This window comes from Oncorhynchus mykiss, chromosome 14 (assembly GCF_013265735.2).
Source record: "Oncorhynchus mykiss isolate Arlee chromosome 14, USDA_OmykA_1.1, whole genome shotgun sequence".
In the NCBI taxonomy this organism is placed as follows: Eukaryota; Metazoa; Chordata; class Actinopteri; order Salmoniformes; family Salmonidae; genus Oncorhynchus; species Oncorhynchus mykiss.
Genome location: NC_048578.1, coordinates 15,653,678 through 15,678,751, shown reverse-complemented (window position 1 = coordinate 15,678,751; position 25,074 = coordinate 15,653,678). Strand labels below are relative to the sequence as shown.

At 41.2% G+C, this 25,074-nt stretch overlaps 1 protein-coding gene across 2 annotated transcripts; it reads right to left on the bottom strand.

Annotated features, from left to right (window-relative positions):
* Positions 1-471: 471 nt before the first annotated feature.
* LOC110488903 (gamma-aminobutyric acid receptor subunit alpha-4) lies at positions 472-23,899 on the bottom strand. Of its 2 annotated transcripts, none has more exons than XM_021561358.2 (9): positions 23,238-23,899; positions 22,886-23,004; positions 21,761-21,828; positions 21,393-21,613; positions 21,101-21,183; positions 19,276-19,419; positions 18,815-18,967; positions 15,079-15,335; positions 472-2,059 (listed from the first exon to the last, which is right to left on the bottom strand). In XM_021561358.2, exons 1-9 carry the CDS (start codon positions 23,321-23,323, stop codon positions 2,054-2,056), a joined length of 1,137 nt encoding a protein of 378 aa, XP_021417033.1. In that variant the 5' UTR covers positions 23,324-23,899; the 3' UTR covers positions 472-2,053. The 2 variants fall into 2 exon arrangements, with proteins under 2 accessions (XP_021417033.1, XP_021417032.1); XM_021561357.2 differs by lacking the exon at positions 472-2,059 and adding an exon at positions 9,685-13,258 and having other exon boundaries at positions 23,238-23,863.
* Positions 23,900-25,074: the final 1,175 nt, after the last annotated feature.

The window sequence follows — 25,074 nt, the reverse complement described above, 5'->3', positions numbered from 1 at the left end:
TAAACTTCTGACTTAAACTGTATGTGTGAATGGAATATAATGAATGATTCTACTGCTGGAAGTGATCATTTGGTATACCATGAATTGTGATGCTACTATTCCAGATAGAGTACCATTCATGAAGATGGCACTTTCATGAAGCAGACTTGGAAAAGTTTGGTGATCATTGCTTATAGTCTGTTGGACAGTTGTCTTTAGAGAGGCCGGTTGATGTATGTGCGGTCTCTGCATCCTCTCTGATTTTGAGTGCTGCGAATTTATATGTACCATTGAGTGAAGTGGGTGAGAAAAGGAAGGTGGTTCCTTGGTGGACTGAAGAGATCACTGTGGCTATTAGAGAAAGAAATAGGGCTTACAGAGTGTTGTGTATGTGTATATGACTCCTGAGAATCTACTTGATTTCCAAAGGAAGAGGGCTTTAGTATGTAGGGTCATTAAGTCTGTCAAGATAAATACATGGAGACAGTTCTGCTCTACAATAGGCAGGGGTACTGAGTTGGGGGGTGTATGGTCTATGTTGAAAAAGATGACTGGAAGAAGCAAGTCAACTCGAATTCCAGTTTTGGTTAGGGGTCAAAAAATATCTAACTGATGAAGGAAAAGCTGACTGGTTGGGGAAGACGCTTGCTAGGGTACATAGTGGGGTTACTTTGGATGAAGTATATAAGCAACGCAGGTGTGAGATTTTAAATAATCATTTTAATGTGTATAAGAAAAGGAATACAGTTGACTCTTCTTTGGATGCAGTTTTTAGCATAGATGAGATGTGTTAATAGGCTGTGGATATACAGCCCCAGATTGTGCCATGTAATGGTTAAGCATCTACCTGTGGAGGTCATACATGTTCTCCTGGGATTATTTAACAAGATTTGGAGTGAGAGGGTTCTATTTTCTGGTTGGAAACATGCAGTAATATTACCTTTTGTAAAGCCTGGTAAGGAGCCTTCATGTGCTGATAGTTTTAGATTGGTAAAGGTGAGCAATGAAGTAAAAAAAAACTCTGGTCTTGAAAGAAGTAATGGCTACTGTCTTTTTTTTACATTGAAAAGGCTTATGACACTATGTGGAGAGAAGGCCTACTACTACAATTAGATGGAATGACTTGGTATTGGTGGGAGATTATATAACTGGGTTTTGGCCTTCTTATTTAATCACTCTTTAGAGTTAAAATAGCATCAATTTTATCTGATGGCTATGAAGTTGACAATGGTATTCCTCAAGGCAGCGCTATCCAGTATTTGTTCAACATTATGATTAATGATGTGTTTTCGAATGTAGGCAGGGGTATTGGGCCATCCCTATATGCTGATGATGGAGCTATTTGGAAGAACGAAAAGGAAAGTCTCTTGTGATCAAATCTATTCAAGAAGCTATAATGGATGTTCAAACATGGTCGATTGACTGGGGTTTTAAATTGTCAGTAGAAGAGGAAAGTTTCTGATAACATACAGTTGTTTCTGTATGGACAGACAATGGGGAGGGTTTCTAAGTATAAATGTTTGAGTCGATGGTTCAATGAGTGATATACATGGAAACATCATGTCATAAATGTTGAAACAAGGTGAAAGAAGGTGGTTAATCTTATGCACGCGGTCTCTGGTTGTGAATGGGGTGCTGACGGACAATCGTTGATGGATATTTATAGAGCTCTGATCAGGACTACAATTGATTACGGGTGTATAGTTTATGGAACAGCAGACAAAACTTGGCTTCAGAGGCTGGATAGAATCCAGTATATAGCTTTAAGTATATGTATTGGTGCATTTAAATAAACTGTATATGCCTTACTAGTGGAGGCAGGGGAGATGCCTTTGAATATACGGCGTAAAAACATTTCATTCGCTTATTGCGTTAGGTTGAAAGGCTGTGAGATTGAGCATCCCACTGCTACTGTTCTAGATGACTGTTGGGAATATACTAGTAGACAAGGTGGGGGTTTTGGTTGGACAGTTGTAAAGCTTGCTGATGAGAGGGGTTTGAGAGAGTTGGAGGTTGGCCCTTCTGTGGTGATAGGGGATGTTCCTCCATGATTGCTCCCAGATCCTTTTGTTGATCAAACCTTGGTTGAGAGAAGGAAAGATTGGTTAGAAATCAGCGATATAGGAAAAATGGTGGTTCTCAGTTGAACTGTTGGCGATAGTAATTGCCCTCAAGTGGGTGGAGGACGTACAACCTGTTAGAATTATAGTATGCTCAGATTTTCCGTCTGTATTGAATAGTTTATCATCTGGTAAATCTAATAGGAGTGACCTACTATTGGACGTATTAATGTTATTATGCATAATTGAAAAACTGTTGGGTCCCAGCCAGTGGTACTCAAGTAGTACTTTAAAGTAGTATCTGTACTTTACTATTTATATTTTTGCCAACTTAGTTCACTACATTCCTAAAGAAAATACTGTACTTTTTTACTCCATACATTTTCCATGACACCCAAAAGTTACATTTTGACAGGAAAATTGTCCAATTCACACACTTATCTAGAAAACATCCCTGGACATCCGTACTGCCTCTTATCTGTAAGATTATTAAACACAAATTCTTTGTTTGTAAATTATGGCTGAGTGTTGGAGTGTGCTCCTGGCTATCCGCCAATAAAAATAATATTGTGCCATCTAGTTTGTTTAATATAAAGAATTTGAAATAATTTATACTTTTAGTACATTTTAGCAATACCATTTACTTTGATACTTAAGTATATTTAAAACCAAACACTTTTAGACTTTTACTCAAGTAGTATTTTACTGGGTGACATTCACTTTTACCGGAGTCATTTTCTATTTTCGATTATCTTTACTTTTACTAAAGTATGACAATTGAGTACTATTTCCACCACTGGTCCCAGCACTTTTGGGCGTGGAAGGGAATGAAATTGTAGACCAGTTAGCCAAAAGAGCTTTGAAATTAGATATGATTGATATTAATGTTCCACTGGGTAGAGGTGAGGCCAAATGTAAGATCAAAGCCACTTTGATAGATGTGTGGAAGAAAAGATGGGACTCTGAGTCCTCCAAAGAGAGGTTGTTGGATCAAGATTCAAACTCGTTGGCAAGCATGTGAATGGTTTGTGTCTGGAGGGTACGGTCGATGAAACGGTGGAGGATGTGTTGTTATATTGTTGTAAGTATTTTAAAGGGAGGGAAAGATTGGGGGGGGGGGTCAATGAGATTGGATGGGGTTTGAAAGAGATTTTGGGGATGGGGAGGATCTATTAGAAGTTAGTACAGCTCTTTTTTTATTTTCTCAGAAGTACTGAGTTTGGTAGGAGGATTTAGAAATGTTGTAAACCGTGAATGACCACACTCCAGCACAGTAGGTGGCGGCATGAGGCTTTAACGTTTATTTGCGGACCGCCATTATGTCATAGAAGAAGAAGACCACACACACACACACACACACACACACACACAAATTAGGGAAAACAAACATTCTTCCCATTGATCCCCATGGTAAAAGAGACAACTTCGTAATCTATTTTTAGTTACACAGAAATAAGAAAGCATGCCAAAAAGCTGCTGTATTGTTCAAACTGCATGTAACTAGGTCAAACATTCCAACCTAAGGTTCACAATGCACCCATGTAGAAAAATAGAGCCTGCGAGAAGAGCCCTGTGGCTTTTGGCTATACGATGTGGGAGAGTGGGAATTGTTGGGACTCAGTGTTCAAGAAGGCTACACGTAGCTGTGTGTGTGGAAAACATTTCATCACAGGAAAGACTTTTAACTTGTTTAGTATAGTCTGATTGTAACTCCACCAAGTACTTGTAGCTGTATAGTTTGTGTTGTTGGTCTTGCCTAGCTTAATGGCTAGCACTCATTCTCTCAGGTGGCTTCTAGCGCCTTCATGAAAAGGGTCATGCGGGTAGCCATACAATATTACGTTTTTCTAAGTAGTGTGAACGCTTGGGAGCAGGCAATGTTGAAAAGTCATCTTTACACGTTGTACTTTTCTTAAATTGAGTTTTGCAATTAACCAAAACAAGCAGACAACTAAAAAATAAAGTATTTGAAAAAGGTCACATTTTTGCTGTGATCCAATGGGGTAACCGAGGTAACCAGAGGGGGCCATGCCATTCTCTAACAAAGACTGTGGGACTATCGATGAAGACGGTGATGACAGCGTCCTCTGCTGGAGACACATTACTGTAACTCAACAGATCACTTCCCATGTTTGTTTTGTATTTTTATATAAAATGGTCGTTACTGTCAATAGTTATTATCTAAATTGTTTCTCATAATATAGGTATAATATATAATCTGTGAGGGGAAGATTGCAATGTTACCAGCCAAGATATGGTGCATTCAAAATAGACAAATTACACATTCTCCTTACATAATGATATTGGGCATTCATGCATTTACGTTATTATAAAATAGCAAGATTAGATATTACAGTAATTGTATCTAAACTATACATGCTGGAAATATGAGGAAAATGTATAACAAAGGCAATTGACATCAATCAGTGATTTATGAGAACATAAATTATACACTTAAATCAGCCATACATTATCATAATTTTGGTCAGCTGATCCCACACATGTTGCTGGAACTGCCAGACCTGTCTCACGCCTTGTTGCCTCGGCAACAAGCCTTGCAGAATACAGATGAAGAGGCTGTCGAGGGTCTGTGACACCGATAAAGACCACACTGCTCCATGGAGGAAAAGACAAACCGTGTTACATCTTTACAGGTAGCAAGGACTGTGTGTGTGTGTGTGTGTGTGTTTATGTATGAGTGAGAGGGAGCGAGAGAACAACAATGAGAGAGATAGAGGTTACAAGGCTAATGGGTTCAATGAATTATGTATAATTGCTCAATTTGTTACAAAATTGGCTTATTAATTCAATGTACCTTTGTAGCTAGCTATATTATTACCATAATGTTACAGGATGCTCTGATGTAATAGTCATTTCTCACCATTTATTTTCTCCTTTTCCCGACTACATTGGCCTTAAAATATGTAAAATGAAGAAGAGAAATAGCTCTTATAAAGTCTTTGCCATTGACCACTGCCCAATCCTTTAGAAGTGTAATAGCACCAGTGTACTGGACCAGCCACTCATCATGCCCCCCCCCCCCCCCCCCCCCCCCCCCCGGATTCTGGAGGGTCTCATTGTCATCATGGTATGTCTCATAAGATTCCTCTGATAAAAAAAAAAGTGCTGTGTTTAGACAGTCAGCACAATTCTGATCTTTCTTCCACTAATTGGTATTTTGACCAATGACATCAGATCTTTTTCCGAGCTTATCTGATTGGTCAAAAGACCAATTAGTGGGAAAAAAAAATGTCAGAATTGGGCTGCCCGTCTAAACGCAGCCAAGACAGACATTCTCTACTGAGGGTTGTCTGAGAACAGTCTCAGAAATGGCCATTAGATAGATGTTCTCTGTCAAGATAATTAAGAATAGTTTGGTCATTTTGTAACCAGTAACTAGACTTATTATCCCTGTCGATCACTGAAGGATTTGCTTTAGGAGGTCATAAAGGCAGTAGTGATGTCCACACTCTTGGAAAAACATTCTACCTTTCATAAAAGGATTCTATGGCTTGTCCCTGTAGAACCCTTTCCAGGTAGAACCTGTTCACCCAACAGAGAACGCTTTAAGAACCCGTACTTCCATAGAGAAACCTTCTCTGATGAGAAAGGTTATATGTAGGTTATATGTACAATAATGACATTTGACATACAGGTGAGGGATAAAGTATATTGAAAGCAGGTGATTCCACACAGGTGTGGTTCCTGAGTTAATTAAGCAATTAAAAACCCATCATTACTTAGGATCATGTATAAAAATGCTGGGCAGGCCATTATTTTGGTTACCATGGCTATGCCCCCATAGGATGACAATGCCCCCATTCACAGGGCCCTGAATAGTTTGTTGAGCAATCAAACGATGTAAGCCATATGCCATGCCCTATATTGGTCACCAGATCTCAACCCAATTGAAAACAATTCTGGAGCGACGCCTGAGACAGCAGTTTCCACCAATATCAACAAAACCTCAAATTATGTCATTTCTCGTGGAAGAATGGTGTGGCATCCCTCCAATAGAGTTCCAGATACTTGCAGTAGATTCTACATGTCAAGGTGTATTGAAGCGGTTCTGGCTCGTGTTGGCCCAACGCCCTATTTTTGGCAGTTACAGTACCTTGTTATTCTGTTGTTCATGAATCTGTTAAACATTTTGCAATATTTAATAAATGCATATGATTAGTGTGCCCTGACCGAGATGGTAACATGAACTCAGTCGTGCTTCACAAATGCATAGCTTTTCCTCAGTTGCAGGTGTTGCTTATTGCACTCCAATTAAGCATGCACTCTAGGAGGAATAAATACATTCATTAATTAAAACGGGTTACACACCTACATGGATAGGTCTCGCTGAAATAATGATGTTTAAATAATGAAACATGTTTTGCACATAATTAGAAATAATGGAGGTGTAGCTTTTGAGTTGTTTGCTCAAGTGTAATGGCAACCCCAAATGCTTCCCCTGATATGAAACAACTGAATGATGAGGCACAAAATAAAGAAAATGGATTACTTATAGACGCAACTAGGGAACAGGCTTGGCACATGCCTGAAAATGACACTCCCAAACTTTCATATTTCACCCCACTTGGATTTTCAGGTGAAATCATGAAATGATAAATCCATACAGAAACATCTTCTGTATAATTTTACTCTCTTCTCTCCTCCAGTCCTATGTAATTCCACAGATGAATCATACACATGTGAATTAACCTCTACGGGATCGGTGTCCACCCACCCCCCCCAAACTTCAAAGTGTTTCCTTTCAAATGGTGTCAATAATATGCATATCCTTGCTTCAGGTCCTGAGCTACAGGCAGTTAGATTTGGGTATGTCATTTTAGGCAAAAATGGAAAAAAAGGGTCCAATCCTTAAGAGGATTCTATTGACGCACCTACGAGTCAATCGAATGAACATTTTAAGAAATCCCCATCAAAATTGGACTTTTAGAAGTTTGAGAATAACCTAAATATATGAACAACAAGGGAAAGTGTATGGATGTGTGTGAACTTGTTAGGTGTCCAAGAACCGCAGGTTCCCTAGCCCTCTCTTGACCTTGAATCAATCTAGGAATATTCCCTAATCCATGGGTCTCCAACCTTTTCTAGCAATTAAACATGTCGCGAGCTACTCATATAGCTTTGAAATAGGACCATTATTTTCTTCTCCTCTAACTCTTCCCTGGCCCTGCAACTCTTCCCTGGGTCCTTAGTGTATAAGATGTGTATTTTCTGTCAATATACCTGACTAAATAAGGGTTAATAAACAGCTCTAATGGGGCCCCATAAAATTGCTTTTTATATTTTTCCTGGTTTTAGATTTTCACTCTATTTTCAATTATTTCATAGAGAAACAACAAAAATTGATGTTCTGAGCCCATGTCAGCGCTTAAATCACATCACAAGACCATTTGAGGTGTGAAAAAAACCCATTTAGATTTAAGTGTAATTTCCCTTTAATTACTCATTAAGCAAGAAAGAAACGTGTCTGTCTGGTGATGTTTCTGCTGTTAAGCCTGCTGCTGCAGCATGTCATAGCAGAGTTTGCAATGGCCACACAATTGGGACAAATAATCCTAATATCTTTCAGGTAAGTCTATTTGCAGTTAACAAGTTTTGGGGAAAGTCTTTCTGGTCTACCCACAATACTGTTATCATTAGCATAACTGGCTACATTGAGTGATAGACAAATGTGTGCACCAAAACAGACAGGCATCCATATTGCTGGAAATTAATTGGCAGATATTGTTTTACTTTTGGCTTTTTAAACCAATATTGTCAATAGTGGCTAACCAGGGATGGGATAATGTCAATGTGGCTTTGTTGGATAGTAGCCGGAAGCTTTATGTTTGACAGTTTGATGGAACACATTTTTTTTTAATGTCCTTTTAGAATTGCTTGGATAACTACTCATAGGTGGGCTGCGAGCTACTGTTATAGCTTGCGATCTACCGGTGTGAAACCCCCATACTTTAAGTAGTACTCTAAGTTTTTTTTTTTTTTTTGGTATCTACTTTACAACTTTTTACTTTTACTCCACTACATTTCTAAAGAAAATAATGTACTTTTTACTCCATACATTTTCCCTGACACACAAAAGTACTCGTTACATTTTGAATGCTTAGAAGGACAGGAAAATGGTCTAATTCACCGACTTATCAAGAGAACATCCCTGGTCGTCCCTACTGCTTCTGATCTGGCAGACTCACTAAACACAAATGCGTTGTTTGTAAATTGTGTAGGAGTGTTGAACTGTGCCCCTGGCGATCTGTAAAATTAAATAAAAACTAGAAAATCTGGTTTGCTTAATACAAGTAATTTTAAATGATTTATACCTTTACTTTTGATACTTAAGTACATTTAAATACTTTGACTTTCTCTAGTAGTATTTTACTGGGTGACTTTTACTTGAGTCACTTTCTTTTAAGGTATCTTTTACTTAAGTATGAAAATTGGGTACTTTTTCCACCACTGGAGACCCCTGCCCTAGTCACTTCAGGGGTCACAAACTATCAAAATACATCTGAGTTTCTATTGTCTATTTCACCTGAAACTTTACATTTTTCTAAGAGAACAATGCACAATTCTCCTTTTTTAGGTTAGACAGCAAGACATATTACCGAGAAAATTCTGACTGTATAAAAGCTTGATAAGACTTCATAATGACCACTCCCACATTATTTTAAGATTCTGGTGTAACATCATTAAATGTCAGCAAGGGGGCATATCACTAAACATATTTAAAGCAGGACAGACTAGTGTACTGACCTAAATGATATGCCTTTTTATGTACCAGGGGGAGAAGCGAGGAGGATGTGTGTTGATATTGGCAAAGGTAGGAAACAAGGTAGGATTCCAATAATTTAAAGTAAATGAAATATAACCCTTGATTATGAAAACATATAACGGTCTTACCATAACCCCCCAAAAATAAATGGACTACATGACCAGTCAAAACTGTTCTGGGTCAAGAAAATAAATGCCAAGACTGTACTCAGACACAATACTCCGCTAACTGAGAAATGTTCTCATTTCACTCCTGTTTGGGGTTGTTGTTGAGTTGCTTACACATCATTGACTGCTGTGACATGCTAACCAGTGAGATGTGAGTAAAATTGGGATAGCAGCAGCAGGACATAACAAGCATGAGTCAGAGCCCCTCAGCTTACTGCCTGGCACTTGTCAATGACAAGCCCTCAGCCAACCATCTATGAAGTCATTTTTCTTAATTATGCTTGAATTGCTTTGTGAAATTACCTCTCAAGTCGAGCACCTACAAACTGTTCATGTTATTTACAGGCAATATATTATTAAATTAAGGCCAGGGCTGTCACTGCATTTACTAACATTTTAGCCATAAGGATTAGGAAGTCCAAAAAGAGAGAACTGAACTGGATGATTGATGTTTTTTACCTGAGCAAGGGGTGAGGTTTGAGGACCATGACTGAAGTTGTACTAATATGGATGCCATTAAACATTTCTACCAAGAGATTCACAGATTTTCTTTTGTGCACCACAGCAAGCCTTTTTACCAAATAGGGTGAAGACATGTAGCTGGGAAAATGACAGCCTAATGACTGACCACATAACATATTAAATTACTTTAACATTATAGAAAGAGAAGATCAAGAAAACAGACCCATCAATGTCACATTATGCACTCTGTTTATTTGGCTGAGAGTGATGTCACTTCCTCTCAGAAGGCCCAGAATTGGCACCTGCACTATGTCACAATTTCAACGTGTTAGTCTTGCATAGCCAATTGCAATGGTAAATATTCTCTTGACTACAAAACACACAACGTCAGTATTTTGTACAAAGACATTCGGTCATTGTTGTGAGTATGTACAGTCAGGAGGAGTTCACCATTTTGTGTAAGGGTTAACCTCTTGGAAAGAAGTAACAATGCCTTTTTTATTCCACCTACGTGTATGCCATCCCAATCTCTCTCGCAGTTTTATTCCTCGCCTGGGCTTGGTTTTGGAGGCAGTCCAAGGAGCATTTATGGATATTTGCTCACATAACTGCTTGTACAATGAAACAAAATATCTCCAGTTATTCTCAGAGACAAAGACTTACATTGCTAAGTCAATTACAAATCTGATTCTCTTCCAGTGGCAGTAGATAGGAATAGGCTTATCTAAGTCTGTGAAATCATCCCTAAAACAGAAAACAAAGACAAAGCTCAATATCTGAGTCCAGTATGACAGACATGTTCAAATTGGTGGAGGAAGCCTAATGTGATTTCCAAGCTGAAATGATGCTTGCCACATAAGAACACACAAGTATTTTGTGTAAAACACAATTACACTGAAAAGTAATCGCACATATTGTTGACTTGAAAGTACATTGCTTTTATAACTAGCTTATGTCCCATCAATTGATCTACTGAACTTCAGGACCATGTCTGAGAACATCTTTAGGGGCCACATGTATTCAACCATTGGGCTTAAGCGGTGGACAGATTAGGCCTGGGTTTGCGGTGAGTTAACACATCATATCCGCAGGTCTTCTTCTAAGCAGTCTCATTTAGATATTCAAGACGTAGACCAAACATACTGAGGGCCTGTACGAAGAAAAGTGATGTCGATGTGTTCCTTTATTGGGCCTGCATAATGACCTCCATCCCCCTCTGCTGTACTGTGGCTGGACACCCAGGGGGATGCTTTCGTATCAGACGTAACCAGTCAACCACATCCTCTGCAAGAGCTCTCTGCATATATACACTAGACTCGCTACGCTTGTTTCGCTGCTCCCACACAGCAACCAGGAGCTCTTTAGGTAAGACCCAACTTTCATTAGCCGGCCGCAGTCTAGCCTGAAATTATTTCAACAAGCAAGGCGAACTGCCCGTGACACCTGATCAATCACTAGGCAAGGTGTGTTATTGAGAGAAAATACTGGGGACAGCTGGGGAAAAGAACACACAAAAATGCATCAAAACACACCATTCCACCAGTTGCGAACAAGTTCCTTAAAGAGTGTGTGTGTTGTACGTGGATGTGTGATTGTGTGTGTGTGTGTAGTTGGGAGTGCAGAATCAATTTCACACGAGTGCATCAAGGAGACATGAGGCTGAGGCAGACATATTGAGCTGTCTATCAGCCTCTCTGTTTTGAGCCCCATCTGCAGGAACTTAATGCACTATTATGTCAACAGTGACTGAGGGGCCAACTATGTAAGACCTGTCTGGGTGATAGCCATTAGCAGGAAACCAGGCATTAGGAAAGTCACTAACCATGCCTCTGCAGATGACATCACCTCAGCTGATAACGAGAGCTGAGCTGTCCTCAGGGAGACAGCAGTATACTTTTACTATAAGAGAGGTTGCATAGATGCCATGGACATAGCACATTTAGGACTGAGAAATGTGGAACTTTGTACCTTATCAGTGGAAAGCTATCCAAAGTTTGTATAGGACCCTAAAGACCCTCAGCACTCAAGGCTAATGCACTAGGAAACACCCAGAGAGAATTGCATAGTCACTATACACGTTCCTCCCGATCTCTCAAACAACGTGTGGTCTCTGATGGACTCATAGTTGCATTCTACACCAATGTAACAAATTATGATATGGGGAATAACCCTTCCTCTGACCTCATGATGGTCAATAACAGGTGCCGTACATGAAAGGCCCATGAAAACCCTCAATCAGGCCCCCACATATGCAAAGAAATTAACATCCCTGAACTCAGAGGAAATGTTCCCAAAACAAAGGGTTTCACCAGATTCCTACAATATATTCCTTTGTGAGTTATCAATATTCTTATCTCATGTTTAATGAATACATTAATACACTGTTCCAGAAACAGACTACGTAAAATAAAAAACACATTATTTAATAGTTGAACATTCAACCAAAGACTCCCGAGAATGTTGTTGGAGGGAATGTACTCAGAATATTGAACTAATAGGTTTTAGAGGAACCTTATCCCCTGGAAATGTTGTTTGTAGGGTACTGAGCAAAGTAGGCCAGCATGTATGGTAACCTCATTCTACGCTTATTAACAAAGCTTGGTCGAGGTTCGCTGTGCAGGCTTGGTAGATTTGAGTGGACAAAATGGATCTACATCTGATACCAGAACAAATGACAACATACCCAGATATCTAGTGGTGTTTATCAGTAAGGGAGAAAATACACCCCAAATCTGCTTGTCAATGCATCTCTGTTCTTCTTGACACCTTGTGACTTGTAGTGTGTCCGACTCACCCTCAGTGATAGTGACTCCTAATCCTTTGTCATTGTAGCAACGCCTGCTAAGACTAGAGGGATCTATTAGCCTTTTTCGCTAAGATCCGTAATTACTGTATTTTGCGTCAGTGACCGTACTTACTAACATTAAAACTAACCAATCCATCAAATCGTTACTGTATTGCATATTGGATATGGCCACTCAGGGTATGGCCTAGTTGTGATTTGTTTGATTCAGACATATTTGGAATGGTTGTGTTACCATGCGCAGTCTCAGAAGCCCTCTAGAAAATGAAACAAACAGATGTTCTGAGATTAGTATTCCTAGGTGTAATTATTTAAGGCTCTTGTCCAGCATGTTTGGTTTCCTTGTCATGTCATCTTTCGTTTCTCCAAAGCTCTGGTAGAATTCAAGAGAACCCATTGTTGTTATCCCGTCACTATACAGTGTGTAGAAAATGATTCCCAAGATCACCCCTAGAGGAGCTAGAAACTAGATTTGGCCTCGAAATTTGGCCTCCATAGTGTCTTTGGACAAGTAAACCACCCAGTAGACCATGTTGAAGGCTCCGAAGGACACTGGGAACAGGATGCGAGCGTACTTATCGATTTTACTGGTCCCGCCCATACCGGTGGTGGTCGGCTGGGAGCATGGCGACTGCTTGGGCTCATTTTTACCCATCAGTTGAATGTGCTCCAATCTAGGTCCTAGGAGGTCCTGGAGGGAGGAGTCAGCAGTGGGCTGGCTCTGATTGGCTGGTATTGTCGGGGTGGTGGGTGGAGCCGGGGGCGTGTTCTTGACGGACAGGGTGGTGAAGGAGGTGTTCGGTTGGCTGGCAGGGCCGGGGCTGGAGTGGGGTAGGATGATGTTGTCCCCAGTCGACCCCGTGGATGAAGACGATTGGCCAGACTGGGGTTGTCTCCTGGTTACCCCTGTAGCTGCTGTGCTGTATGACTCAGCTTTCTGGATGTCTTGCTGGGACATATAGTTCATCCGTTTGCGAAGGTTCCCATTGGTATCAGGGTTATGCTGTGGAGGAGGAAAAATAAGCAAGAAACCCATATTGCAGTGAACTGTGCAACAACAAGAGCACACAGCTTGAAGAGGAGACATGACTGAAATTAGACATTCACTTAACATTTTGTGGTAAGGTAAAATATGACAATGGGATTGTGCTGATAAATATGAACTATATAGACCTCTCCGTGCTAGAGGACTATCAGGATAAAACAGCCAGAAACCTCCCATTCTAAACCTTGCCTATGGGCCTGAATATGACTGGCTTACTTTAGTTTGTATGGTAGAATAACCCAGCTCAAAGACATTATTTGGGTAGGCTTTCGGTAATTTCACACAAACTTATGTCACAAGCACTGTTCCATGGGGTGGTGTGGCAGTACAGTAAAACATCAAAAGAGCTCATCTCCTGAGAGCAATCATAGTATTTCAACCCCAGTAGAGGGCGCTGCTGCACTCTAACCACAGCCTCACCAGTGATAATTCCCCCACTGACTCCCAATGGAATGTTTCTAAACAGCTAACCATATGGCCTCCTGTCTGAGAGATGTGAGGCGGAGAACTGTGGATTCTAAGATAAGTTTGACAACACTATGGCTGGAAGGTAAGGCTTAGAAAAATCTGCGCCACATCAATATACGCCACAGGTCCTAATGCCGAGCAGATTTCCTCACTGGGGCCACGGCTCTCTAGGAAAAGAGGCATCTGAAACCTACACACACACACACACACACACACGTGACCCGGCTGCGTTGCCGTGGCAACCTGCTAATCCATTGATGTGCCGTTGTCACTAAACTGCATTCAGGTGAGATTATTCCACACGAGGATTTGAGATCCACAGAGAAACTAAGTAGTCTTCGGGCCACACAGGGGGAATGTATGGCTGTTTTCTGGTGGGAATCAGCCATCAATCAACAGTTGGACTGTGACGCAAGAAATGTGGCACCGCACAATGTAATGCCCTCAAATGTAGGATTGTGTTCTTACTACAGTAGGCCTGTGTTTCTGATAGATCACATGTATGGAGTAATGAATTCAATAAACATGTTTGGTCAAACCCCATTACACACGCTTTAGGCACGCATATGCTTTTTCAATAGAACAGATTGTAAAATGCTGAACATGTTTGCGTCACATTGCAACTATAGGTCAATTATTATTTAACACGTTACCCATTCTATAACGCATGTCTTTACAACACGTGTATCTTAAAATGCTGGAGAGTCTTTTTTAATGACAAGAAAGCAAGCACATGTAGGACATTCAGAGCATATTTAGAATTTTTAGGGATAATATTGCTAAGCCTCTGCGCTGGATTACAAATGGCGTGCATTGATCTAAGCAGACAGCTGTATTCTAAACAGGCCAAACTTAATGTGTGTTCACCATTTACTATTCTTATTTGGCCTTCAGGAAGTGAATCGTCATCATGTTTCTAGTTCATGCTATCATGGAGAGGGGGAGAGAGGAGGGGTACAAAGAAAGAGCGGTACAGAGAAAGAGGGGGGGCGAGATACTTCAAACTATCAATGATAAAGTAACTTTCAGTTATAGTATTGTCTGACATTTCCAATGCATTTCTTTGAATGGGTGATCACCATGTGATTTAATGAAATGCCAGTCATTGTAAACGCTTCTTTAATTCTCATCTGTCACAAAAGAGTCTTTAAAGCAAATTGGAAAGTTTGAAATACATGGCCTTTCAATATCGCTGATATTTTAGACTTGAATTGAATCTCCATTTGATGAGATTAGCAAACAAATTAGCAAGGGGAGTGTACACGTCAGTCTGAAGTGTAAAGGGAATGAAAATAAATCTTAAGTCTCACCTGCAGAACTTCCTCCATATCCTTCACTTTCACTGGGGTTGTTTGGGGGGCCGGTGGGCATTTTGCCGGCTTCCTTTTCAGTCTCTCCATCTCCGCGTTGGTAAAGTAGTTGACGGCAGCGAACTCGATGAGGGCGGAGAAGACAAAGGCAAAACACACGGCAATAAACCAGTCCATGGCTGTGGCGTAGGAGACCTTGGGGAGGGAGTGGCGCGCGCTGATGCTCAACGTGGTCATGGTCAAGACTGTGGTGATGCCTGAAAATGAGAAAAAGTTGAACCTTGGCTGTAGTCATAATAATACAAGTTACATCAACACACTAAACTAATACAACTAAAACAGTAGGCCTAACCATCCTCTATGTCAGAATTACTCAAACCTTTCCTCAGGGACCCCCAGCTGTTCAATGTATTTGATCTGTTCCAGGGCTAGCACACCTGATTCAACTAATCATCAATCACATAACTAATTGAATCAGGTGTGCTAGTTCAGGTCTACAACTTCTTAGAAAATCTATGAAAATGATTTAGAAAATTCAGCACACAAAGCAATGCATGACAGCCTTAATGCTTAATATGAAAAACAGGAAACAAAATGTTTGTGACACTTGAATGACCTGTAAACCTCCAGTCGATGACCTATTGACCTTTGCTTCCAATGCGTTCCCTCTTAATGAGATTGCCCTAGCGACCGCATAGCATACCTACTTTCCCTCCTCTCTAATTCCTTTTTAAACAATAACCAATCCGACCTGCGCCAAGGATCATATCACTACAATAACTGGGGAGTTACAATAAACTTGTAGGTCACATGTCCTTGGGATTATGAGCAAATAGCTATAAATGTGATTTAGAGAAAATCACCTTTATGTTAGAGATATGACACAATATGTACCGCCAGGCCACCTGCTCTGACGTGACTCGCAGCATAATTATGTGTCTAAACTCAGCCGACCACCGGACGATTCTGTAATGTATGATTCCGAGGACGAAATATCCAGAGGTAGATATTAGCTTTAATATTAGAATATTAGTTCATATTCTTGTCTTTCATTGGGTTAATTGGCGAGATCAGAGGCACAATCGTTCTTGATACAGATTAACGAGGTGTGACTGATTTTAATCAGATGAGCTATTACAATCCAATTTTTGAATAATGCCTGTTTCTATTGGAATACATGCATTTTCATTCCTTATCTTGTGACATTGTTAAGATTAGAATGCATTGCTTTGGAGTTGCTTGGATTAGCACAGAATGGGTCTCATTGCTTTAAAATTGCTTGGATTAGGACAGAATGGGTCTCATTGCTATAAAATTGCTTGGATTAGGACAGAATGGATCTCATTGCTTTAAAATTGCTTGGATTAGGACAGAATGGGTCTCATTGCTTTAAAATTGCTTGGATTAGGACAGAATGGGTCTCATTGCTTTAAAATTGCTTGGATTAGGACAGAATGGGTCTCATTGCTATAAAATTGCTTGGATTAGGACAGAATGGATCTCATTGCTTTAATGAAGGTTGCTTGGATTGGAACAGAATGGTTAACATGACCAGTGCATGTTCAAGAGGCGGAGCCAGTTTCATTAGCCTGGTCCCAGATCTCATTGTGCTGTTTTGCCAACCCCTATGGCCTTTGTCATGCCAGACATTGATTGGACAAACATATCTGAGACCAGGCTAGTTTTATATGTCAAATTCCAACATCACCAGACAATAACACCTTGAGCCTCCAGGGGGAGCTTTGCTAATCATCCCTCAAGTCAATGTATTTTTTCCCTCCCAAACATGGTCCTACAACCATTATATGTGCCAGGCTTGGAGTCACAGAGTCAGAAAATGGAACGTTATATCGTGGGAAGAGGAGAGAAGGGAAGAAAATGCCAGTCAGCCTGTGCGTTAATGCACACTCCCACACACACGCGAGAGACGAGAGAGTACTGTAACAGCCCCACAGCCCGGGGGATTGGCCAATGCAACAATATTTATGTTCCCACGACACCCTCCTGTCACATATTGGACAGTTTCATTAGCTTGCCACTGAGACGGGAGGGGACTGAGGGGATGCATTGGGGCGTTGTGTGAATCAATGTGGCTGTGGAATAACACACACTGGCCTCTACAGCTGCTGAGATATGAGTAGAACCCATTGAGTCAGCGATATGTGTCCCTGAAAGAAAGTCAGCGGGCTAAATGAATAGGCCCACAGATGAAACAGATGCAGTAACCAACATCATGTGGAGTAGCATGTAACAAAGTGCCAAAAGTGGGTGCTCATAAAGAAATGTATATTTCCATCAACACATGCAAGAGCAAAAAGCAATTACCTTCTCATGACATTAAACCTACTGTATTTTCAACTACCAACCCCACTGGATCAGCCAAAACAGTACTTTTCCCAAACAAAATATCCTCCAATTATTTTACAGTGGTGCCCATGAAAGTCACACATCTTCACAGACACCCATATAACAAACACCCCAGTAATCATCCACATAACCAACACCCCAGTAATCATCCACATAACCAACACCCCTGCAATCACCCACATAACCAACACCCCTGCAATCACCCACATAACCAACACACCAGCAATCACCCATATAAACAACACCCCAGCAATCACTCACATAACCAACACCCCAGCAATCGCCCACATAACCAACACACCAGCAATCCCCCATTTAACAAACACCCCTGCAATCACCCATATAACTAACACCCCAGCAATCACCCATAAAACCAACACCCCAGCAATCACCCATAAAACCAACACCCCAGTAATCACCCATATAACCAACATCCTAGCAATCAATATTGAAGAAATAGAAGAAGCTAGCAGGAGGACAACAGTACACCTCAGAAACCACTGACCTTACATTACTCAGCCACGTGCACTAGATTTATTCTATACTAAAAGGACCCTATCCTACACAGCTAATCCTCTACAACCAGGCATGGAATTTAAGGATTTTGGGCACTGGCCAGCCAGGCTAGTAGACAGCAATTTTTACTAGCCCGTGTCCAAAATCTGTGCTATGGGATATTTCAAAAGAGAAAAGTTTTACTAGCCGACAGGCTAGTTTGGCTCATTTTCTATTAGTCCCGTCTAAAAAGTACTAGTCTAAAGCTAGTACAATGCCAGGAGAGGTTAATTAAGTGCTAAAGTTCATTTCAGTTCAGCAAACTAAATGGGCATGAAAAAGAATATGACTGAAGAATATAATAAGAAATGGATACTCAATTATGCAATACAGAAATGCAGATTTACACAGAGCACTTGTAAAAGTCTGATTACGCAACGAAGGGAAAGGTGGGGTGGAATTGATAGGAGACCAGGCAAACAAACAGAGGATATGTGATGAACATCTGGTAAAGTACACTAATTCCATAAAAGGTGCACAAGTTTCCCAGCTTAGAGGTGTACTCTTTCATTTCTGACTCCACCCACAGTGGGGACCGAACACTTCTGTTTCTATACAAGTGGGCGTATTGGCAAATGCAACTGCCACTTTGATGGATAACAAAAATAGAAGTATAACACACATTTAATTAATCGTAGACCTTAATAGTTGTGTGAGAGGCTAAAGACAGAACGTCGAATGCTCTGGCTACACAGCTACAAAAACTGGAGACAGAGACGGCACAGAAGAGGCACTTCCCTCTTCACATTTGCATCTTCTCTGCCTCTCAACAGACGTATTCTACAGAATGGCGGGATTTGTGAGTAATACTTACCGAAGACTGTTCGAGCCGGGACTGATTCCTTATTTATCCAGAAGGACACTTGGGAGAGGATTACTGTCATGATGCAGGGGATATACGTCTGAATCATGAAGTAGCCCATTTTCCGCTTCAAGTGGAAGTGCACTGTCATCACCACGTATTCACCTGGCGGATAGCCATAGATATCACAGTTGATTAGTTCATGACTGGCATGAGACAATGAGCAAGAGGACAGGAAATAATGGACTTCTGGTAGCATGGGGTTTTTATTGTGTCTTCTCCGTTCTCTGAGGTAAATGGTGTCAAACAGTTATTTGGACAAAGCCACTGTAGAGAAAACATTCCAAACTGAAGTAAGAACTGATGAAGAAATGTAAATGATTATTAACAAAGAATGGCATCACCATCATCAGAGTTGGGGATATCTACTATATCTAACCAATGATAAGTAGCTTTTCACCAGCTCATCATACCTGTGATTGACTTGACCTCTTCACTACTGACAGTGTGGCCAATGAGATCGTACTGCACTAGGCTGGAGGATTCTGGGGGAACCTCCACTGAATACTGTGGTCCTTTGGTCCAGGTATAGATCATCTCTGTTTTAGGGTATGCATCTGAGGGTGGAGAAGGAAAAGATTTGGATTAAACTCTCAAGTCGGGGGGGTTGAGGCCAATTCTAAATTGTAGAGTGAGACAGAGAGAGAGGAGAGGATTTATTATAGGATAGAGAGAGTGTCACGTTTAAGTTTATGAAAGAATGACTACTGTAAGCCGGTGACATCCTCTTCATAACTCTAAGCTCTGCGAACATGAGAAATGTTTCTATCTCCCCCATTTAGTCAGGTGATCACAATGCATTTGAAAGAGACATATTGACGTGATGGTGAAAAGTCCAGTCACACATGATTTCCCCACTTGGTCTGCACTTCACTCACTGACTTAATACATGCAAATGTTGAAGATTACCTCAAATGGTACACTCTCTGGATTTTCAGATATATTTTCCTCATAATTTGATTGAAAATGAGTAGTACAATAGCAATAGCAATGAGTTGGCTTTTAAACAAACTACCCGGTCTCACAAGCTCTTTGGTACAACGTTTTTGCATATCCAACGTTGCAAAGATGTTGCAAAAACAGTGAAATGTGACATGAGAGTTCCTATAAGACAGGGCTGAAAGAAAAACGAGAACACAGGCTTGGATTTATGTTAGGGTCTGTCTCCGGCTACGCATGCCCCCTTACGTTGTTCTCATTTGCCGTTTCCCACAGGGGACTCGAAGTCGGCAGGACACCAACTGCGCCGGGAAAATGGGCCAGCTGGGGCATGTTGTGGAGCGGAAAGCTGCGCGGCGCTCCGACACACACCAGCTCTGGAGAGAACCGGAATAGGTCTGAGCTAACCAGGGGCGAGGAGAGGGATTCTGACCTTTACACCATCGGGTCCAACATCTACTTCCCTGACTCTGGGCCAGGATGGGAGGATGGGATGGGAGGATGGGAAGGTACTATCTTAAACCAAGAGTAATGTGACAGAATGATAACAGAGGCATCTATTTTGTCCTCTACCTCTACAATGTCACAATTGCTGATAACAGATTGGGGGAGGATTGGGAAGTGCATGGGAAAACCATCCTTCATTCCTCCTCCTTTCTTTAGTTTTCCCCTCAGCAGATGTTATCTTAAATCACTACTGTTTTCTGACAAGAAAGAAGGCTCATTGGAGAGATCCTTTCATCGGAGATAAGTCACTGTTTTGCTGACCTCTCATTATGAATAATAGTGCTGATTTTGGGTTTCTTTGTTCTGTTTTTGGTACAAAAAGAACGTAATGTATTATTAGCATTTTAGTCAGAAAAGTAATTACTTCTCACTCTGGGAATATGTCTGACATCCTCAAATATGACAAAGCTGGAAGAATTTGACAATTCATATGGTAATGGTATTACAATAGAATGGTATATTTTTCTAACCCAATTAGTCAACTTCATTTATGTGACGAACTGGGACAGATTTAGTGCATTGAAGTATAAATAGGTTTTTTTAAACATTGCATACTAAATGAATTGAGACAAAGGACAAATGAGTTTACTATGAAAGCATGTAAGCACGTAAACAGTGTCAGGTTTAAGATCTACTAAGAAACAGTACAAGTGGATTTGCTTTGGGGTGTATGTCAATAACTACACAGTGTTCCGAAGTATGCATGTCATCAGAACAAGGACTAAGAACCACTTCATCAAGTCACTCCTGATACAGTATTAGAATAGACGTACAGTGTCATATCATACTTACAGCTTCCAAACTTGAGAGGGCATGCATGTCCATCCATGGGGAAGTCAACCAGCTTCATGGGACACTCTGCGCTGATAGTCAACCTATTGGGGACACATACACCCAAACCAATGGGAGTTGGAGAGAGTTGGGACCCGTCTAAACAGAACTCAAACATGCATCATATCTATACAGTGGAGCCCTACTTTTATGATGGATACTGTAGGTAGGCTGAATAGCACTTAGCATTGTAACACTGGCATGCTGGGTAATGTAAGCATCAGGGTGTAAAGCATTTTGGCAAATGTATTACCTCATGGTGTAAAGAATGGTGCCGTTCTTCATAATGCGGAATAGCCTGTTGGGGGCAGTCATGTTGTGGGCCACAGACTTCTTGCCATTCCTGAAGAAGGTGTCTGGAGTCCACACATTGGAGACCATCATGTTGTTGAGGCGGAGGATCTCGATAGGCCCCTCATACCTCAGCCTCCTGTCCATCCATGTCTGTCTGAAGAACACGTCCATGGTGTACTCCTGAGGAAGCAAAAGACAGAAATTGGCAAATGTCAGAAATAAACAGTTATGTTTGGGACTTCATTCTTATATGAAATGATAACTGCATGGTCAGTCAAACTTATTTTTGGGTACTCATCTGTTTCAAATTCTTGATTTGGTACATACCATTTCAACATCAGAGACAGGCCCGAAACTTGTCACATAAATGTCTGTTTTCACCTCTGTCACTGGACCTATTGAGAGAACAATTTAATCAGTTTCACAATCCCTATAATATCCTAGGCATATCCCATTACAACCCCAATAGACCTTAGACTAGTAGTTCTGGTTTGCTAGTCCACCCTTTAAGCATCAACCCTCATTTGACCTGTATTCACCTGTAGGCCTGGAATAATATGTAAAACATGAGACCCCAGAAACAGCCTAACATGGGCCAAACGTTGGGTTGGTAGTGCTGTGTGGATGTGTGCCAAAACGACTAACCCAAATAGCCGGCAATGCCCTGTATGCAATAGTCTATAGCTTATGACTACCTAACTACCTGCACCAGTTTCTAAGCATGCATATAATGGAATGCAAAATAGCTAAATAGGTTTAAAACATAAACCTCTGGAACAAGCCAATCAGTATCTAACCTATGCTATGCACACTTGAAGGGTGAGTTCTGAAGTTTACGCGCCCTGAGTTGGAATATTTTTTAGGGTTGAGTTGAAGAGCGTAGTTTAAGGTATTTTCAAGCACAACGACATGCATTTCAGATGTCACTGCTGTAGGCCTAATGAACGATAAAGAGGTTACTTCTCGTTAAATGCATAGTCTTTAAACGTGCGTCTGATACTTTGAGCTCGTGGAGGATTTGACAGACACGAAAAGTACATCTGCACTCTTTCTCCTTAAATTGTGCATTAAGCGGCTTTTTCCACAGCGATTACATAACTAAACTCGCTTAAACATTTGAAGGTAGCATTTTCAGTCGCACATAAGAGTCAAAGCAGTGAATATAAGAAAGTGTTAATTCAATTCATGACGACCAGCTTTTGAAACATGGATTGTCGTTGTACATCTGTGGGAGGTAGTGATCGTAACTCAGTAGAGCAACGTGTTTCACTTGAAACAGTATTGAACAGCTCTGGTTGAAAAATACAATGTAATTTTGATCGCAACCTCATACCCTATCTAAACTATTCAATAGCATTGGCACAATAGTGCTAATAATTTTCGACCATCTCTGAGCCACATAGAAACTCATTCGACAGCCGAAAACTGTCACCGCTTTAGATAGGTACCTACCACCAAATCCAGGTCGCAGTCTGTTGTCATACCCGTCCAGTAGTCTGTCTAAAATGCGTGTGAAATTCTCGGGATATATTCTCTCATCCTTTTTTATCGTTCCAGATATTCTCTTTACACTGAAAAACGACACAAATAATCAAAATAGTTTGTTATCGTGAAAGACAGCAGCTTCCCCGATACCCAGGCTATGGATGACAAAATTGGGAGTCACAACCAAATGACACAGTTAGAGCACTTTTGGATTTCAGCACCTAGAGTCTTCAGGACCATGGACAGCGGCACCAGAGCAGCTCGCGCCAATCTAACAGGAGAAAATCAGCCCCCCAGATCATGTATTTTAGAAACTCACCAAGCAGTCAGGCAGAAAAGGTAGAAGAGAGTCGAAATATAACTGGGGTACATCGCAGTCACCATCTCCTTCTTGGCAGAAACCATCGTTGCATGCCATACTTTAAGCCTCTTCACATCTCCCTTAGGCAAATGTCTTGTCCCAAGGAAAGATTAAAGCCAGAGAGACAGAGAGAGCGGAACGGCACAAAAGCAACTCCAGCAGCATCTCCCGTTATCTCTCTCTTGCCAGGGAAAAAAGCCCGTGCCAGCGGAGCATCTGAACGCGCGCACCTTTCAGGCTGTCGCTCGATGACTTAACCAAACACCTTCTTCTCTCAGTTGTTGGCATCCATCCACCAGTCCAGTATGTATGCTCTCCCCCAGTCTCACATCATCGTTTGACTTGAGAGATGAATAGAATAGACGTGCACGGTGCACTGTTCTGCGCTGAAATTTTGTATGGCAAAATTGTGTTGTGCGTCTGCCGCGCAATAAATCCAGTGGTGAGACCAACAGCTTTCAAATCAGGATGTGACTGCTTGTATTTAGTTACACCCTCACCCCAAAGCTATGGTGACAAAATTGCTGTTAAACTTTTTCATTTAGAGTGGACCATATGCTAAGCCATATACGCTGAGAAAAAAAACAAATATGACTGTGTGTGTGTGCGTGTGTGTATGTCAAATATTGTTTTCCGTGCAAAATCAAAATTGCATCAGTCCATCACTTCACCTTATCTAAAGCAATCGATGAGACTCAAGGAGTCATGTTGCTTGTGGAAGACTGCATTCTAGATTCAAATGGGTCAGTCTCGTCGCAATATGCAATCACACACACACACACACGTGCACGCACGCACGCACACAGGTAGAGTAGAGGAACTGGGACAAGCCGCATGCTGCTTCACAGATTTCTCTGGACCTGAGATAGGAACTTCAGAGAGACAGTGTATGTGTGTGTGTGTGTGTGTGTGTGTCCTAAATCTTAACAGGTAGAGGAAGTGTGTGTGTGTGTGTGTGTGTGTGTGTGTGTGTGTGCGCGCCCAGGTCCGTGTGTGTGTGTGCCCAGGTCACTGTGTGTGTGTCTGTGCCCCTCTGAGCCTATGCCCCTGAAGGTGGGGTGCGGGTAAAATCCCTGCTCTTACACAGTACTGGCTTTAACAGAGGAGAAGCTAATTAGAACTATGTTTGTTGGGAGTCTGAACAATGTGCTGGCAACACAGGAGGTTGATTTGGAGCTGGAAATGTGCACACAATGAACAGTCAGAGTGAACCTGGTACAGTATGCATCCCAAATGGTACCCTATTCTCTACATAGTGCACTTATTTTAGTCTAGTCAAAAGTAATGCACTTTATAGGGAAAGTAGTGCACCACATAAAGAATAGGGTGCCATTTAGGATGCAGCCCTGGAATCATGTGGTAACAGCAGTTCCCTATGTTCTACCCACAACCCTCCCACCCACCTTAGTCCACCCACAACACACTGAAGCATCGCTGCTTTCTTTGTGGGGGATGAGTAATTCACATGCTCTTTATGGGGAGGGCTTTGTTCCAACTATAACACCTTATGTATGTTATTCAATTAGAATTTGTATGTTTCACATGAGGACTCTGGGTATGTACAGAAAAGAATTGGACATATATGTAACAGTATTCATAAATGTATGCAATGGAATGTCTTAAAGTGTTTTAGTAAAAATACATAATACATGTAAAGCTTTTTATGCTATCTTGACCTTTCATAGTCTAACCTGACCTGACGGACGGTGATGAGAGAAATCAACATATTTTACGCTGTCTGTGTGTGTGTGTGTGTGTGTGTGTGTGTGTGTGTGTGTGTGTGTGTGTGTGTGTG